Source organism: Dermacentor andersoni, chromosome 7 (genome assembly GCF_023375885.2).
Source record: "Dermacentor andersoni chromosome 7, qqDerAnde1_hic_scaffold, whole genome shotgun sequence".
Classification (NCBI taxonomy): Eukaryota; Metazoa; Arthropoda; class Arachnida; order Ixodida; family Ixodidae; genus Dermacentor; species Dermacentor andersoni.
In genome coordinates, this window is record NC_092820.1 from 158254371 (window position 1) to 158271836 (window position 17466).

At 54.2% G+C, this 17466-nt stretch overlaps 1 protein-coding gene across 1 annotated transcript; it reads left to right on the forward strand.

Annotated features, from left to right (window-relative positions):
• Positions 1 to 1145: 1145 nt before the first annotated feature.
• LOC126533520 (uncharacterized) lies at positions 1146 to 17178 on the forward strand. Its single transcript, XM_055071896.2, has 5 exons — positions 1146 to 1161; positions 3037 to 3171; positions 6328 to 6467; positions 7979 to 15731; positions 16769 to 17178. The coding sequence occupies exons 1-5, from the start codon at positions 1146 to 1148 to the stop codon at positions 16783 to 16785; spliced, it is 8061 nt and encodes a 2686-aa protein (XP_054927871.1). The 3' UTR covers positions 16786 to 17178.
• Positions 17179 to 17466: the final 288 nt, after the last annotated feature.

Below are 17466 nucleotides of genomic sequence, written 5' to 3' on the forward strand. Positions count from 1 at the left end.
GCAAACGAAGACCCCCTATTCTAAACGTGGGAGGCCAGGATCGCCCTCGTGGACCTGGAAGACCGTCGACAACTCGTCGCCAGGGCCAAGAGGGCAGTCGAAGCCAGAGGGTTCCTGGACTAAGGAGTCTCCCCGCCTCAGGGTGACACCGGGCCTCGCTCGGGACGCTGTTTCGAACAAGAAACGTTTATTTCTTTCTCTCTCTCCGCGCATTCGAGAGTCCGTTAGATGTAGTAAACAAACTCTCAGTTGCACATTGATAGCAAGCCTTCCCCACGACAATCTCATCTGCTCAATCTCGCTCGTGTTAGTTTTAGTGGGCGATCTGTCGTGCCCCGCTGTCGCGGGCCATGATAAATCGCCGGCTATGTTAACTGCTACGGAGCTTGCTTGAGGGCGCTGCTTTTCGGTGCGGGCTAGAGGTTACTGTAAATGCCAGTAACTCAAGTGCTGGTGGACGGTTAGTCACGTGATATTTCTTTCTTTTTCGCGGGCTTTTTTTATCAGTCGAAAAAAATAGAGGCAAGAAGTACCTGGCTGAGAATATTCCTGTTCCAAGTTTCTTTCAATTTCCTACACATGCTTCATTGACAGCTCGGTATTAAGAGCGATAACTCGAAGGATAAGAACTAATTGCGCTGAATTATTAAACTGAATGTCACCAACAAAATATTAGTGGCGGCTACTATACTCGACTTCGAACAATGTGCACTTGCTTGTATTCGCGTAGAACGGGCCATGTTTTTTTTTAAAAACGTTGCGCTTGATAGTTGGAACACCCTGCGTATACCACCACATCGCATGCATATCGCGCGCGCGTTGTAATCTCCTTCTGTCCGTGTATGTTGAGCTTCATTTGCAGCATGTCGTACCAGCAAGGCCAAATTTCTACCCTTCTCGTTAACAGCAACATGCTTAACGGCACCTCTATTTAAATATATCCCTAAAGTTAATATTACCAACTATCGTTATCCCTCTGTTGTCGTTGTTTTTTTTTCTTTAATTTACAAAATTTCCTTTTCGTTTTCTTCATTTCTTTTTCTCCCCTACTACCGCCCCAATTCATGGCCGACGCCCCGTAGTGGGTCGAGCCGTAACGCCAGGCGCGAAACCAAACCAAACGCTGGGTGAGGTGGGCCGCTGCCATGGCCGACGATCCGTGTGAGTGGCTGCAAACCGTGCCGTGCATACGTTGCCGACATTGCGCTCGGTGTGTTTGTATGGTGTTGTAACGCGGCGGGCCATGTGAAAACTGCCGTGTGGCGCGTCCGCGCTTTGGTCCGCCGAAGCACCCGCTCACCGGTGTGCCATTCGAGGAACCGATAAGTGCACGAATTGTTTCGTAAAGCTGCAGGAAAACTGTTTCTGCAACGCCTTATCCGCAACTCCCTAACTTCTGTCACTCGGTTATCTCGTTTTATATGCGTATCTTTTTACAGATATTGTTTGCAGGAGGCCCCGCCACGGTAGCTTGCAGTTGATGTGTGGCGTTGCGCTTCTAAGAACGAGTTCGGGGAGGCGATTCCGAGTCGCATTTTGATGCGGGCAGAATGAAAAAAGAAAAGAACAGATAACGCTCGCGCACGTAGATTTAGGTGCACGTTGAAGAATCCCAAGTGGTCAAAATCGATCCGGGAGTTCCCATTACAGCGTGCCTCATAATCAGGTCTCATAATCAGGCCTCATAATCAGGTCGTGATGATGGCACGTGAAATCCCAGGATTTAGTTTTGTTTGGAACCGAATTAGCTGATAAGTTCGAAGCCTTTTTCTTACTTTTTTTCTTTGATTTTTATTGCCATTGCACCATGTCTGATAGGCGAGAGCACTGTCACTCCATGGCGCGGTACGCAGCGTTCTTCATTTTTTTTTTTTTTTTCACCGTGGCTGTAGCCACGTTGTCAACACGCCCGAACAACTGCTGGCTGCCCTGCAACGGAGGCTGCTGTGCTGTGTCCAGATGTCTAACAGAGAAGCCTCCGGGCCGTTGGGCCGAGGTTCATTATAAAATAAAAAGGCAGTCAGACACCGGCGGGAAAGGGTGCCGAGTTAAGCTGACTTCACGACCCAGCGCGCTGTTGAAAGAGACGGCTAAGAGGCGCGACGCCTCGAAGGGCCCGTCAGCTGGGTTCGGGCATTGTAAACAGACAAGCGCGGTGCGTAGATCACGCGTGATGATGGTGTCTGCAACGTATTACTTCCACGTACGCCGTAGAAACTGCTGAAACTTCAAACTAAACCCCACGCCCTCTTGTCGGAGGAGTCGCTCCGCCAGCGAGCGAGATGACGTCACACGCGCGGCGGTTTCGCGTCACACGCAGGTGGCCGATGAGCACAAATAGCCAGCAGCAGCGCGAACTCAGATACTCTCGTGAAAGGTAGAGAGCGCGGAACCACGTCTGGAAATGCGCCGTGAAAAAAAAAGAAAAAGAGGAAGACCAAAAAGAAAGAAATATTTAAAAGTACAAAGGAAGAAAGAAAGGAGAGGTGGTATATAGTTGCGACGAAAGAGGAGGCGGGCCTTCGGCTTCGGTAGGGTTAGAAGACAAGGGAGGAACGTTGCTTGCTGGCGCCATAGTCCACTGTTCAACGGGAAAGAGCCTGCGCCGCTATTTCACAAGGCCTGTACGCTCCGCTGTATACATGACGTCACGCCAGCAGGGCCGAAATTTCTCTTGTCAAGCCAGGCATGACAAAAAGCGGTGACGTCAAAATCGCCGAGCATTACTCGGCAGTATTTCCATGGCCAGTCGGCCCTATTAGCATGGCGTAATAAAGCAGGCCGCGCATGCCTCGTGCTGTCCAGGTGGCTTTGCTTTATTGCGGCGACAGTGCCTGGCCTCCTCGAACCATTGCTTAACGGCATTTCTATTGCCTTCTATCTCGGCTACTAACACCAAACCCTTCTTTAAAGATTCTTGCTGTAGAATGCTCCCTGGATGGGCGTTTTACCTCTTGGAGTGAGTAACCAAAATTTCCGACGAAGCTCATTCGAGGACGCGGCCCTACGAACTGGCGGTGCTCACTCCCGACGCAGGCGGCGAACGCGAGGACCAGCGGGCCGGCAGCAGCGAGGTGACCATCCGGCGCCAGGTGTCGCTGAGCGTGAGACCGGCCGCCGCGTCGCTGCAGGATGAAGCGGCGCTGCTCGCACAGCTGGACCCCGGGCCCGGTGCGCCTCCCCTTCGCTAGTGTGGCCAACCCCAATGCGAGTGCCACGACTTTGTCTCCCTCCCCCCCCCCTTTCTCAACCGCTACACACCCGAAGTAGGGTGGCCAGTTTCACTGAACGTGTTACGCAGTCGTCGGCTTCTCTTCGCACGAACAGCTATTCTCAAGAGAGAGAAAGGGATGCATGGAAAGGCAGGGAGGTTAACCGGAGGCAGTTCCGGTTGGCTACCCTGCAGGGGGAAAAGGGTGAAGGGGAATAAAAAGAGAAAGAGAGCGGAAGGGGGAGATAGAGAGAAATAGAGACGAGCACGAACAAACCGCGTACACTACAGAGCGGTAGGGGGGCGGCGTTCTTAAAAGCTATTCTCAAATGCCGTGTTTCACCATTGCGCTCGCAGCAGCTCGACCATGCAACTAAAAATACTGGAATGCATGTCGGCACGGGTGCGTATAGTCAGCTCGGCTTCAAGTGTACCGTAGGTAGGGCACCGCGCATTCGATTCATCTAGGGCCTGATTCACCAAGCTTTCCGTTTGTAATTGCTCTTTGCCAATGGCCGGCTGCCTTTCCTAATTACATGTCCAGCACCAAGATTGGCTGAAATTTTCTCTTACGAACAATCGCAAGGAGGTTCTGTGAACTCCGACCCTGGGGCTGATTCCCCCAAACCTTTTAGTTTGTAAGTGCTATTCGCCGTTCGCCAGCTGTCTTCCCTAATTATATGTCTAGCATCAAGACTGGCTGGTGTTTTCTCTTACGAACAGTTATATAGCGTAAGACGTTACTGTGAGTACTGGTCCTGCTTCGCATTGAGCTGTGTGAATGTGGAGGGATCGCGCCCACGCGATAGTCGTCCTACCCAACCGTGATACGAGCATCCCGCCACGAGCATCCTTACATGCTAGCATTAATCCATGGCATAGTTCGTCATCTTGCCAATGCTTGTTGGTTTGAGTACAACTATTTTAAGGCGCCAAAAAACGACACACAGCACACAATAGAGGACAACGGGACAGAGTGTAGACATTGGACACAATGTAAACATGTGTAATTCATTGCCATGTTCACGTAGCACGTTTGTACTTGCTCCATTTATTCTACATGTAGAGTCACATCTTTCCTTCTTCAGAAATGTTGTATTCCATCGCGTAGCCAGGGCCTCGACTTTGGCACCCTCGTTGCCATGAGGTAGCATACGAGTGTTTATTGCCCGGTTGCCTATAGCTCATAAGCTTACGCACTGCCTTACGCATGTAGTTGAAATCATGTTCCACATCCGCCATGCATGGCCATGAGTTAGGCTTGCTAACATATTCAGGACCAAGTAGGTATACTACGCATGCACAAATTAATGCTCAGGAAAGTGGCCACAGGGGACGGCTGTCGCTGTATCTCAGTGGTAGCCGTGCAAGTTGTCCGTTCGACAACTTTAATTTTATTTCTGCACTTAAACTAAAACTACAGTTAATATTTCTCCTATAGCTCTCCCATGACTTCTTCGTCTATATTGGCTGCACGCAGTTGTAATTAACAATAAAAAAATTGAGCCTTTCGCTTTTCCCTGTTTTTCTAACTCAATAGAAAAATAAAATTAACCTGCGAGACAGCAACGACGGTCACTTGAACTATTTCATTCACAAACGTTCGCCTGATCAAGCGGCGGCGTTTGAGGAATGTAAACGTGGAACAGCACAAGGTTTCGGGTGCTACGCTTCTGCTGGTATTGTTCAAGGTAATTAAAATCACGTTGCTTCACAAGAACAAATTTGGTAATCTGTTCGACATTTTCGTCTCTCAGTGCTTAAAAAGCATTGTAGGTGTCAAGGGCGCTTTAACAACGTTCGTGAAACGTGCAAAACAGGTACTGGCTTCTCTTCTATGAGCCTGCTCCGGCAATCATTCACTGCTGATTGAGTACAGCTCAAAACCAAGACGCGGGCAGAGGAGGCAAGACACGCAAGCTCTAACTGGCTCTAACTTTCAACAAATGTTTATCGGAGGCAAGAGAGGGAGTACATAGGCATGTAGTAGCAGGAAATGTGCATGTCACACAGCCATGGCTATACAACCTATACCTAAAGTCGGCGCGAAAGGACGTCAGTTGCTTTTCCGATAACCCAGCAGGCGGTGAGCTGACGCATCGCGTGCCCAGCCTGTCAGTCATTTTGGCCTCCATAGTCTATTTTACTATATAGCCTCTATTCGTTCGTGGAAATTACACCAGTTTCTTAAAATTGTAGTGAGGTATGCGACCGGGCTAGTTCGTGCTGATCCATAATTGTTGACAGCCCGAACGTAGAAAAAAAGGACGACAAAAGACCTCTTAGTTTGTCGCCTCTTTCGCTGTCATTTGCCTATACGCTCTCGCTGTCAAACACCTTGAAGTTGTAACGTTGAGCTCGCACGGTGAGCCTTCTGCGCGTGTGTAATAAAGCATGGCCTCAGAGGTCGAGGGGTGTGCGGTCACGCGCTGTTCGATATCAGAAGGGAGGTTCCGCACGGTGCATGCTGGTATGAACGGCAAGCAAACCTCCCTGACGAATTGAAATATAAAAAAAAATTCGTAATCCGTTTCTGCAGCTGTACGTCTTTCACGATTGTGAGAGTGGCGGATGTGGTGAAACTAAATTTTCAATTGACAGAATTAATTGGCGCCTGAAGGGGATATGTAGCTATGTAGTATATGCGGCTCTGCCTTGCGTGGGACACATTGAACGGGCTGCCTATACCTTGCGTCATGACGCGCCGCGGTGTAGCCCAGTGGCTTCAACAACAACAACAACAACAACAACAACAACAACAACAACAACAATAATAATAATAATAATAATAATAATAATAATGATAAAATAAAGCAAGCCCAGTGTCTATGGAATACCGCTGCTGACCCCGAGGTGGCGGGTTCGATCCCCATCGAGGAGGTGGAATGCAAAAACGCTCGTGTACCGTGCGTTGGGTGCACGTTAGAGAGCTCCGGTGGCCAAAATGAATCCCGAGCCCTTCATTTCGGCGTGCCTCATAATGAGACCGTGGTTTTGGCACGTAAAACGACAGAATCCAATCTATATACATATTTTTTTTTCTTCCTTGCGACCCGGGATCGGGGCACTGTTCCAAGCGCACTATCCCGTTGAGGCACGGCGTCTGCCCGTTTCAGGCTGGCCACAGCTCCCGGATTACGCGTGCTCCGACCTGAGCTTCGATGGCACCGCGGGCGCCTGGCCCCCACTGCTGGCTGCCGCCGACGTAGGGCTGCTCGAAGGGACGAAAGAGGCGCCGCGAGGCGCCGCTCGCACGGTGAGCCTTCTGAGCGTGTGTAATAAAGCATGGCCTCAGAGACTGAGGGGTGTGCGGTCACGCGCTGTTCGATATCAGAAGGGAGGGGGGGGGGGGGAGGTTCCGTATTCTGAGCTGGCCGAAATTGGGAACGAGGCTCCGGATGTGGACTTGCGGTACGTCAAGCAGGTTGCTGCGCAGGGCCATGGGCCTAAGAACCTACGAAGCGCGGCCTGAACTCGGCTTCTGGCAGAGTCGACCGCAGTTTAGGATTGCTTGTTCCCGCGCAAAGTTCTAAGGAAGAAACAAGGAAAGAAAAAAGGGGAGGATGGAAGTAAAGGCTTGGTCGCGGGAACCTCTGCTTTACAGGCACCATGAGCTACTCCGCGGATACGGCGCGTTCCCCACGTCATCGCTCAGTCCGCAGAGCTACGCATCTCACAGCTATAGGTTAAAACGGCTACAATATTTTCATACTCGCGAGTTCAAGTAGTGGAAAAGAATTCCCGTTATGGCACAGCTCGTATCTCACTTCAGCAATTGAGTCACCGTCGACAACGCGTGTTTGTCATTGCACGCAACCTGCGATAGCTTACAGGCAGCTGGTCACACAGGTGATCGAGGCGTCCAGCGGCCAAGCCGTGAGAAGCAACCAGGTGGGCACTTGCGAATCAACGTCGCAGGTCGGAGCTTCCCGGCCAACTGAGGACCAGTGCGTCGCAAACATAGTTGTGCCACCTAGTTATATAGAAAAAGAAGGCATCATACCTGGAGTACATAGTTACGGTAATTAGAAGATTTCTCGTTCTCTTCTGGTGAGCTGCATAGAAAGAATGACATTAAATGCAAAGTCTTCAATATTTTGCGTTTTACTGATAAGCTCATGAAATGTGTTTTCGTTATTGCAGTGCAGTTTGGTAGGAGGGGTGGGGTGTCCCCAATAATAATTTTGTACCCTTGCCTGCCGTGGAATGTGTACATTATCGACCGTATTATTTGTCCTCTGTCTTGTATTGTCTTTTTGTACCCCTGCTTAGTCTTCGGACTGCAGTATGTTGCAAATAAAATAAAGCACCAACTTTCTTTTTTTCGGGGAGAATCAAGCGCGCTTTAACGTGTCCAAAAACATTTAATACGCCACACAGTACTATGTCGGTACATATAACATAAGCGTCAATATTTTAACGCCCGGATATGTGCATACAAGTACATCGTGCTCGTCTGACGTTTTCATCTGTTTTGTTGTCCAATGTAAATGTTTCCTCGTCCCAAGCGAAGTGTCTTTATGCGTAGGTACACCAAAATTTGCATAAAAAATAAAACAGGATACGTAATCAATTCCTGCGGTGCTAAAATCACTGCGACAGCAATTATATTCCCCACATCTGCGTGTATCTGACTCGTGTTCCTGCGCTGTACGTTTTCTTTACGCTTAGTCTGTTAACGTAGCTCTCCATGTCAATACCCAGGAATAATTCTTCTAACGTCGCGGGACTTCTCATTTACTGTAAAGACATATACGCTCCCTCTAGGAGCGATCCTCACGTCTTGTCACCTCGTCGCAGGCCGACCGCGACGACAAGAGCGTCCCCGCCGCGAAGTGCGCTTCGTCAAGCGGCGCTGACTCGATCGCGATCCAAATCGAAGAAGCGAGGGACTTCTCCCGCAAGCAGTGCCACAAGTACACGGCCATTCGTCCCGCAGTTTCCGGCCAGTGGTCCTTCGAAACGCGTCAGGTGACCGGATCGCCTACGGGCTCGGTCAGGGTGCACTGGGTCTCGAGCAAGACGGAAGGCGCCGCCGACGGCCCGCTTCCCGACGCGGCGACAGCAGCGGAAGCCTCGGGCGACGCGGCGCACGATGACGCAGCACGACGAGACGAAGACGAAGCGAGCGGAGGAGGAGCGGCCGTGGCGGCCAAAGCAGTCCGCTCCAAGATCAACGTGCTAGCTCCCACGACTCCCGCGGCCACGCGGAACGACGCCACAACTACGACGGCGGGGACCCTGGCGGAGGCGCACTCGGGCTCTTCGATCGTTCAGCTGAGACCCAAGGAGTCGCTGGGTGACGTGAACATCCGCGTGAGGGCGACCGGACACCAGTCGCCGGAGGGTAAGGAGGAGTTCGAGGTGGGCGTCGCCCCGTCCAGGAGTCGCACCAGCATCCACCTGGAAGGGCAGATACTCACCGCCACGTCCAGCAAGGCGAGTCTCGTTCACGATTTCACGATGGCCGCCGTCGGCAACCCCCATCGGGTGCGCGACGTGGCGCCGCCAGCGGAAGAAGAAGACGCCGACTATCCGCCGCACACGGGGTCTTCTCCGTCGAACCCCGCGACTGCGGCGACGACGGAACAGGGTGGCGATGACGCAAAGAGTAAGGAATCCGCATCCGCGGAGCCTCCGGCGCCCGAGGGTCGACCGGCAGACCGAGTGCCACCGTCGCTGAAGAACGTCGAACGCGAACGCGTCGCTGGCAGGGAAACATTCCGCGCTGCCGTAGTTCCCGAAGCGAACGTTCCTAGCCTGGGATGCCTGACCAAGGTATTGAGCGTCGCGCGTAGCGATCAGGATGGTCGTCTGTCGAGTCCGTACGGCTTGGGAGACAACAAGGCCGGCGGCCCTTTTCTGCGTGAGTTGTCAGTCGACGAGAGCGACGAACCGGCGGGTACCGCGGTCGCATCGTCTCGCAGTCGCCGCTTGGGAGAAGCCAAAACTGTACGGTACGTTGCGTCGTCGGAACGATTGGACAGGATATCAAGGGCCAGCGCCCGCTCAGGGCTGAGGGAAGAATTCCTCTTTTCGGCCACGACAGTTGGCTTCAGCGAAAAAGAGCGCCAAGCCCTGCCGCCCGTGCGCGAATCGGGCACACCCTCCTCGTCGCATGTCCACCTGCGCCCCACGAGCCGGTTGTCCGAGTTCGGCCTTTCGGCGACCACTTTCGGCCTCACGGACAAGGACCGTCGTGCTATAGCACCTAGCCACTCACTGGACAAGCGTTGGAGCTGCAATCGTTTGTCACGTGACCGCACGCGATCCACAAGCCGGTTGTCTGAATTCGGCTTTTCTGCGACGACTATCGGCCTCACTGACAAGGATCGTCAAGCTATAGCATCTAGCCAGTCCCTGGACAAGCGGCCCAGTATTAATCGTTCCAAACGCAGCCAGCCTGACTTCAAGTCGTCCTCCAACAGGAGCCTGCATGACTGCATCAGCCCAAGTCACGAGGTTAGACGAGAATTTGGTTTTTCAGCGACAACAATCGGCCTCACTGACAGAGACGTGCAAAACTTGCCCTCTTCGAGAGACAGGTTTCAAGCGTCTGAAACTGCAGTACCTCAGGAGGCTTCAGGCAATGACATAAGTCGTCAATCTTCAAGAACTGCGTGTGGTTTTGCGGAAAGAAGATCTGGAGAATTTCTCCCAGTCAGGAGCGTCAGCCACTTGGTGCCGCGTTCCAGTAGATCGTCCGGAGTACTTCCACCGTCAATCATGGAAGGCCTCATCATACAAAACCTACCGCAAAATGAAAATGGAGGAAGCAGCCGATGCGTTTTCGTCGGTGATCTACACACAGAAAGCAATGCAGCCGGCAGATCGAAGCTGAATGTTTCTAGCGAAATGCTACAAAGCACGACGCGACCGTTACTTTCTGTTATCGATGAAGAAGAGAGCAGCACAGATATAGACGTCGACGGAATCGTCCGGCGAAGAAATGCTCGGCGGACGCTTAAAGTTACACCTTCCAGGGAACTGTTTGGCTCCATCGAAGGGTCGAGCTCATTCGACAATTCTAATCCCGCCACGTACAACAGTTCGAACCAGCCCGGGCAACCAATAGGTAGCTTTTACGAGGAGAGACTTCAAGACCCCCTGAATTTGGTCGGTTCCTCATTCGAGTCACCGCGAAACAGGGCAAGTACAGTCCGATTTTTAGAGAATACTGCAGTGTCACACTGGGTTCCGGACGCCGCTCAAAACCCTTCTTCCGTAGAGTTTCAAGGACAACGGGGACAGAGCGCCATGACCTTCCCTTCTGCCCACTCAATGATGGACTTTGAAACTGCCTACGAGACAGCACACAACTCCAGCGAAGCTCAGTCGCCATTACCCGCGCTTGCTATGTCAAGGCTTGGAGCTGTTAGCGTGTCGTCCAGCAGTTCGTTGGAGGTAGACGGTGTTCACTTTAACCAAGCGGCGCAGTTCCACACCAAGTCTGAGACATCCGCGGGTCCTGCAAGTGCCCTCGGCATTCCAGCACCCAACGGGATATTACGAAACACTGGCGATGCTTTGGGGTCAAACTTTGGAAATGAGCACTTCACTCGGACAGCTGCAATAGGTAGGCAGCTGCATTTCAACGAAGATAATAGCAATTTCCTTGCAGATCAGCAAAACCCATTGGGTCCAAACGGCTCGATGGCAGCACCAGGTACCGGAAGCGCCGAGCAAGTCTTGGGGCCACCTTACAGGGGGCAATTTGGCTATCACGCTGGTGCCGAGGACTGGTTGCCTTACGGCCGCTATTGTGAGCCTCCCGTGTACCAAGAACTCGGTGCCACGAAATGTGGTGCTTTTCAAGCCTCATTCAGTGCCCCTAAGCCTCAATTACGTGTGCCTTACCCAAGAAATCCTGGTGTCGAAGCCATCGTCGCGCCGGCAACCGGTGGGGTTCCTCGAATGCCGTTGGTTCGGCGCAGATCGCCCGAATTCGCGCGCGGACAGCTTCCGTACGGCAGACTGAGGCTTTCCACAGCAGGTGCGACGAGAAAAAGTCGTCGCGTCGAGGACGTCTACCGACAGCACGACGTTCCGTACGTAGGGCCGAGAACCACAGTATCGGCGCAACAGAACATCAGAGTGGGTCAAGCTTACGGATCGCGCTCGAGTCCACGCGCTAGACGAAGCGTGTCTCCCGCCCGTAGGATGACGCATGCATTTCAGCAACGGCCTTACACCCCAGCAAACTTGCAGGGTCAGTACTGGGGAAACACGTACGTTCCCAGCATTGTTAACTCGTGGCATGGTGGTTGCTACGAGAATCCGGCGTTCGAGCCCGTGCCCGCCCCATTCGTAGATACCATGCCTGCGTCTCCGACTAGCGAAGCAAAAGGCTGGTGGATACCAGATCAGGAGTACCGGACGAGGAGGAAGAAAGCAGTTCTTCGGGTAGAAAGCGTGAGCACGTTCGAGAGTCACGAGAACGCCAACGAACCGCGTGCGCCGAGCGTACGGTCTCCGGCAGTTTATAGGAAACGACCATCGCAGGAAAAGATCACGTCTACGAAGACAGTGCAGACGGAGGAGCGCGGTGGTAGCGCACGCTGCGTGGCGCCGACGACAACGGCGACGGGCCGGCCCAGTGTCATAACCCCGAGAGTCAAAACACACGTGGACATAGACGACAGTAACAGCGAAACAAGGAACGCCAGCTACACGCGCGTGAGAACGCAGACTGAAACAGTTCAGCAACCCTGGGCGCCGGTAGGAGGACCGCCGGACCACGCACGAAACGTGGAAGCGTCGTTCTTGTCGCCAAACTTTGGCACAAGCCCGTCCTACCCTGGTTACGTTAATCAAAATTTTGTCTGTCCCCCTTACATGCCCAACTTCCGCCCAGAACTGGCGGCCCCAACAGCAGTGCCACTTTCTGCCACCCCTTTCCTGGGGCAGACGGCCCAAATGACGCCTCCAGCTGCAGTCCAGATGGCATACTATGGACAAATGCCGGCAACAAGCCCTCCGCAGAGTGTCGGGCCACCAGCTTCGCCACCTGCTGCTCGCGCACAGAGTTCTTCAGAGCGAGCCACGGCTTGCCCACTATCATCCTGCTTCAAGGGGGCCTTCTCGCGACCAGAGGAGAGCTCGGAAGAGCAGCCGAAGAAGCGCGAGCCGCACTGCTGCCACCGCGAGCGAAGACGCAAGCGCGCCCGTTCTCCGCTTCCACCGCCGTCTGTGGGCAGCACCTTCACGGTGGGGTACGTGATGAACTCGGAGAACGAGCTCAGTCCCGTTCTTATGCCCTTAAATGCTACGTCCACGCAGTCTCCGCCGAACGAAACCAGAGGCACCCAATCCGTCGCACCGAGTGCACACGCTGTTTCGTCGCGGGGGTCGGCAAGCGAGGAGGACCCCGTGGCGAAATTGGAGAAACGAGTCCAGGAGCAGATCGTAGAAATTGAGAAGGCCATCCAGGAGCAAGACGCGAGGTGGGAGCAGAACGAGATGAGGAAAAGAAAGGAAACCGAAAGAAAGAAGCCGCCAAAGGAGAAGACGGGCAGTGGGGCCAAGCGCAGAGACGGAAAACTGCGCAATATCTTCGTCGCGAAGGTGGAAGAAAACTCCAGTCAAGACGAATGCGACACCGAGCCTCAGAGTTGGTTCTCATGGTCACGAACAAGCAAAAGTAGAAAAGGTGTCCAGTTGAGAGTGCCACGGGAGGCACGCCCGGTTCGTTCCATGGACACGCAGACGGAAGGGAGCTCCGCCAGTCGCGCTTCGTCGAAGGGGAAACTGTCAGAGGGGAGCGAGAAGATCGCCATCCCAGGAGTGTCCAGCAGCGAAGCCGTGCCTTCCGGATTCACGTGGGCGACGCGCCGAAAGAAGTCTATGCGGTCTAGTCCGCACGGCAGTCCTGGCAGTGAAGCCGCACCTCCTGGCTTCGCGTGCGTGACGCGGCGGAAAAAGCCTACTCAGTCTAGTTCGCGCGGTAGTCCTGACAGAGAAGCCATGTCTCCTGACGCCACGTTGGAGACGCGCCGAAAGAAGGCTACTCAGCCTAGCCCGCGCGGCAGTCCTAACAGGGAAGCCGAACCTGAGCCTGGCTTCGCGTGGGAGACGCACCAAAAAAAGTCCAGTCAGCCTAGCCCGCGCGGAAGCCCCGCCCGAAAGGCCTTCTACACAGGCCAGCGCAGCCGTGGTGGGTCCCCACCTCGAGCGTCCGCAAAGACAGCACCCAGCCCCAAACATAGCGGCAGGTCAAGTACCTTGACGGATAGACGACAGCGGAGACATCACTCGGAGGAGCGCAGCACGCCGTCGCCGGACATTGTGCTCAGCGGCGCCGAAGCAGACACCGACACAGACAACGCCCTCCTGGCAAAGATAAGGGTCGGTTTCCCTGGAGCCCGGAGAACGCAGAGGCGTTGGTCTCGAACGGAGATGCACCGCTCTACTTCCTACGACACGGCGGCATCGTCCCTGGCTCCTTCGTCGACCGCAGAGAGGCGCGTCCGTTCCGCGGGACGGTTTCCCGGCGAAAAGTCAAAGAAGCCGTCCCGCGACACGGTCAGCGAAGTCCCCCCGTCGTCATGTTGGCAGTCCGTGTGCAACCTTTTCGGAGGACCAGAAGAGCAACCGTCTTCCGAGAAGGCCGCCGGCGCAAAGAAGTCCAAGAGCTGCTGCAGTTCCGTGTGTGACCTGTGCAGGTCCTCGTGTGACGAAGCGCCCCGACCGTACAAGAAATCGTCGCCTCGGAGAAGGTCGCCAGATGTCGTTGCACCATTACCCCCTCCGCCTGTGATGCCGCCGCCTCCTGTGATGCCACCGGCGCCTATCGGCTATCCTCCGCTGCCGCCGAAGCCAAAGTTCCGACGGCGGAACAGCAGCTCCGAAGACGTAGCCGAGAAAAGCCAAGAAGAAGAGGCAAAGCCTGCCTCTAGGGGAAGCATGCTTTCAAATATCTTCAACTGGTTCTCCTCGCGGAGCGGGGACAAGCAGGACGAAGGCGAAACGGGACGCAAGGACACGAGACAGGACAACCAGGGCAGCAGTTATCAGAGCTGGTTAGCGAAAAAAGAGCGCGCCCTCAAGAGAGACGAGTACAAGCTCAGAGGACCACACGGGCATGCGGCCACACAGTCGCGAGAGCACTCAGCCACCCGATCCCGAGAGCCCCCGCCAGTGCAAGCCTCGCCGATGCCACAGGAGCTGTACTTCGAGGAGGAAGGTGGTCCTCGGTGGGTTATTAAATACTCTCCTTCTAATTCTGCGTCGCCTGCGCAACTGGCGGTAGATGGACCTGGCGCACCTGGCCCGCGCAAGTCCGCGAGCTCGCGCGAGAGAACGCCTCCGGTCTTGAGTGTCCAGCAGTCACCGGCAGGCGCCGGTGAAACGAACTGGTCAGTCCAGTACTTGTACGGCCCCAGCGGTTCTAAACAAGCAACGGCCGCACAGTTAATCTCGCGGCCGCCGAAGAGAATGCCCACGCCACCTTCTGTGGCTGTAGGCTTGCAAGGAAGCTGTGGGCCACCCGGCGCGGGACAAGGGCAAGCAATGGCGGCAGGCTTCGGTAGACCACCCTCGCACGGATTCGACAATGCGCCCGACTGGTCTATACGCATAACGCAAGGTCGCGAGCACTCTTCGTCGTCGCGTGCCTCAGTCCGCTCCAAAGGCCCCGGAAAACACAGTCCTTCGGCCGGGTCGAAAGAAGCGCCACCCGAGATGCAACCGTCCTTCGTCTTGCGGCTCGTTGAACCACGTCCACGAAGCCGAGGCAGTTCAGCCAAGTCGCTGGAACACACCCCGGATAAGAAGAAGAGCGAGGTGTCCTTCAAGGATAAGCCAGAGACCAATGCCGTTGCACCGCCAGCAGAGCCGGCAGGTGCGAAGTCCGAGAAGATGGAGCCTCCTCCTCCGGCAGCCGATGCTGGGAAAGCGCAGCCGGCGCCTCCTATCGCCGCACCGCGCGTGCTCCAGACGGAGGAGTCGTTCAAGCACGAATTCTACGAGGAGATGGACGAACGCGGCAGGGCGGCGACCATGGCCCCGGCGGTCATTCGGCCCGGCGGGGACATTGCGCAAGCGGCCTCGCAGTCGGCCGCCCTGCGGATGGCTGCCATCGATACGCTCCTCTCGCGTGGCGCCGTACCGCTGAAGACGCCCGAGGGCGCTACCGAGGCCCCGAAGAAGCCCAGCTCCGCAAGTGCGCCCAGCAAAGAAGAGAAGAAACTTCTGGAAACGCCGAAGGAAGCCCTACCAGACAAGCAGGGTCAAGGCGGCGCCTCGGCCGTCCTGCCGTTGTCGCAGTCCGAGCCGGCGCGCAACAAGGCCAAGGGACCCGAGGCCCCCAAGCCCCGCGGCAAGAAGGCGTCGCTGTCACCCGGCGAGCCGGCGCACACCAACTACGTGCTGGAGATGAAGCGGCAGCGGCAGCCGTACTGGAGTGACCCCTTGTCGTACAAGTGTCCCAGCGTGCAGGAGGTGGCCGGCTACGCCATCATCACGGCCGTGCTCCTGCTGGGTCTGGTGTTGCTCGTGTCCGTGCCCAGGATGCGCTCGCAAGGTACCCATTGTCGCCGAGCGTAGCGCAGCTATACTATACTACACTGCGGTACACTGTTAAAGGGAACACCCCACTGTGACTGCTCTCACTTGGTTAGCTCTACAGCTTAAAAGGACGTCTTGTTGGGCGAGCTGGTCACAATTCATCTTGGGTACTAGGCGCGAACACACACAAGAAACAAGGAAGGAGACGGGACAGAGCGTCTCCTTCCTTGTTTCTTGTGTGTGTTCGCACCTAGTACCCAAGATGAATAGCTCTACAGCTGCACGATGCCGGCTTAAAGCTATAGCCAATGCACTGCACTGACGTATTAGAAAGGTTCCAGTGCCATCATCACCTGCCCCCCCCCCCCCCCCCCCCTTAAAGATGAAATCTTTTGTTGTAAAGTTCGACGGCTGTGAACTTGCCAAAGGGAAAATTCGCGCTAGTTGTACTCCGTTTAACAATGAACTGGGACATAGCGGGAAGATTGGGGGGGGGGGGGGGGCACAGGCCCTGTACGACGATGCCGCTTGCGTTTATGTATGTGCCATTCGTGTGCCAAATTGAGAACCTGTAGGAAAATAATATGCGCCGTTACGTGCCTAATTAATATATCCGTGTCAGTTAATTAACCGTCTAATTGTTGATCTTAAAATGCATTCGAGCCGTTTTGAGTCCGACCTCGACCTTACCTAGCTCGCTATCTCTGCTTTATCTAGCAGCTCGCTAGCTCGACTTGTACAAACACATCACCGCGTCTTATGCCGCTCTCATCTACGAACCTGGTACATCTATTGTATTACGAAAAATAAAACCTACGTTCTGGCGTTGCAATACTCAGGAAATGCCAGGCAACGATGTATAACCACACGTGAGTGTGCTTTCTATGTACGTTGCTTGCGGACGCGTATGCGCGCTTTGCAAAAGTTCTGCATCGAATCAAGAAAAATCACCCTCAATTCCCAGTGCTGGTTCGTGTACCACTGTTCAGCACTGCAGCGTATTCTTCGTGTCGTTACATCCTCCTTTCTTCTTTCTTTCTCTCTTTTTTTCAGACATTGGCGCATACTGAAAACGTGTTTCTGGTTTGCCTTGCAGCTCTGAATGTCCAGCAGTGACATTATGCGGCGACTCCCATCATCTCCATCTCTGCTGTTACATACTTTGTTCACTTCCTCTCGCAATAAAGCCAGGTTCGATCAGGCTCACCAAAATTATAACCCAGCCGGACTCGCTCGAACTCACAGGCTCACAGGTCGGTTCCAGTCTGAGTGAGTCGACTTGAGTGAGTTTGCCGACCTGTGGTTGTGACCCTGCGCTGCAGCCCGTGCAGCCACCAATCTGGGGGCACGATTGACCCGCGCTGCATGTGAAGCGATGCTCTCGATCACGTGTAAGCCGCAGTGCCGGCAGCTATACACTGTAAAATAATTTGCACCCTTAAACGTGAATAAGGGCGCGATTCGGGTTATAACTCACGCCCTTACTACCTTTTGCGTGTAATGGTTATAGACCTAATTACACCCTATCTCACATTTAAGGATGTAACTTGTTTTACAGTGTACAGTCGCGGTTCGAGACAGCTGCGGTCAGTACAACTGGAGTGAACGTATCAGTATATGCGTGCGCGAATGGCGAGTGTTGAGACCGAATCGAATGCGGATCGAATAGCGGCGAAAGCGAATCGAATTTAATTAAATTCTGGGTATTTTACGTGCCAGAACCATCGATATGATTATGAGACATGCCGTAG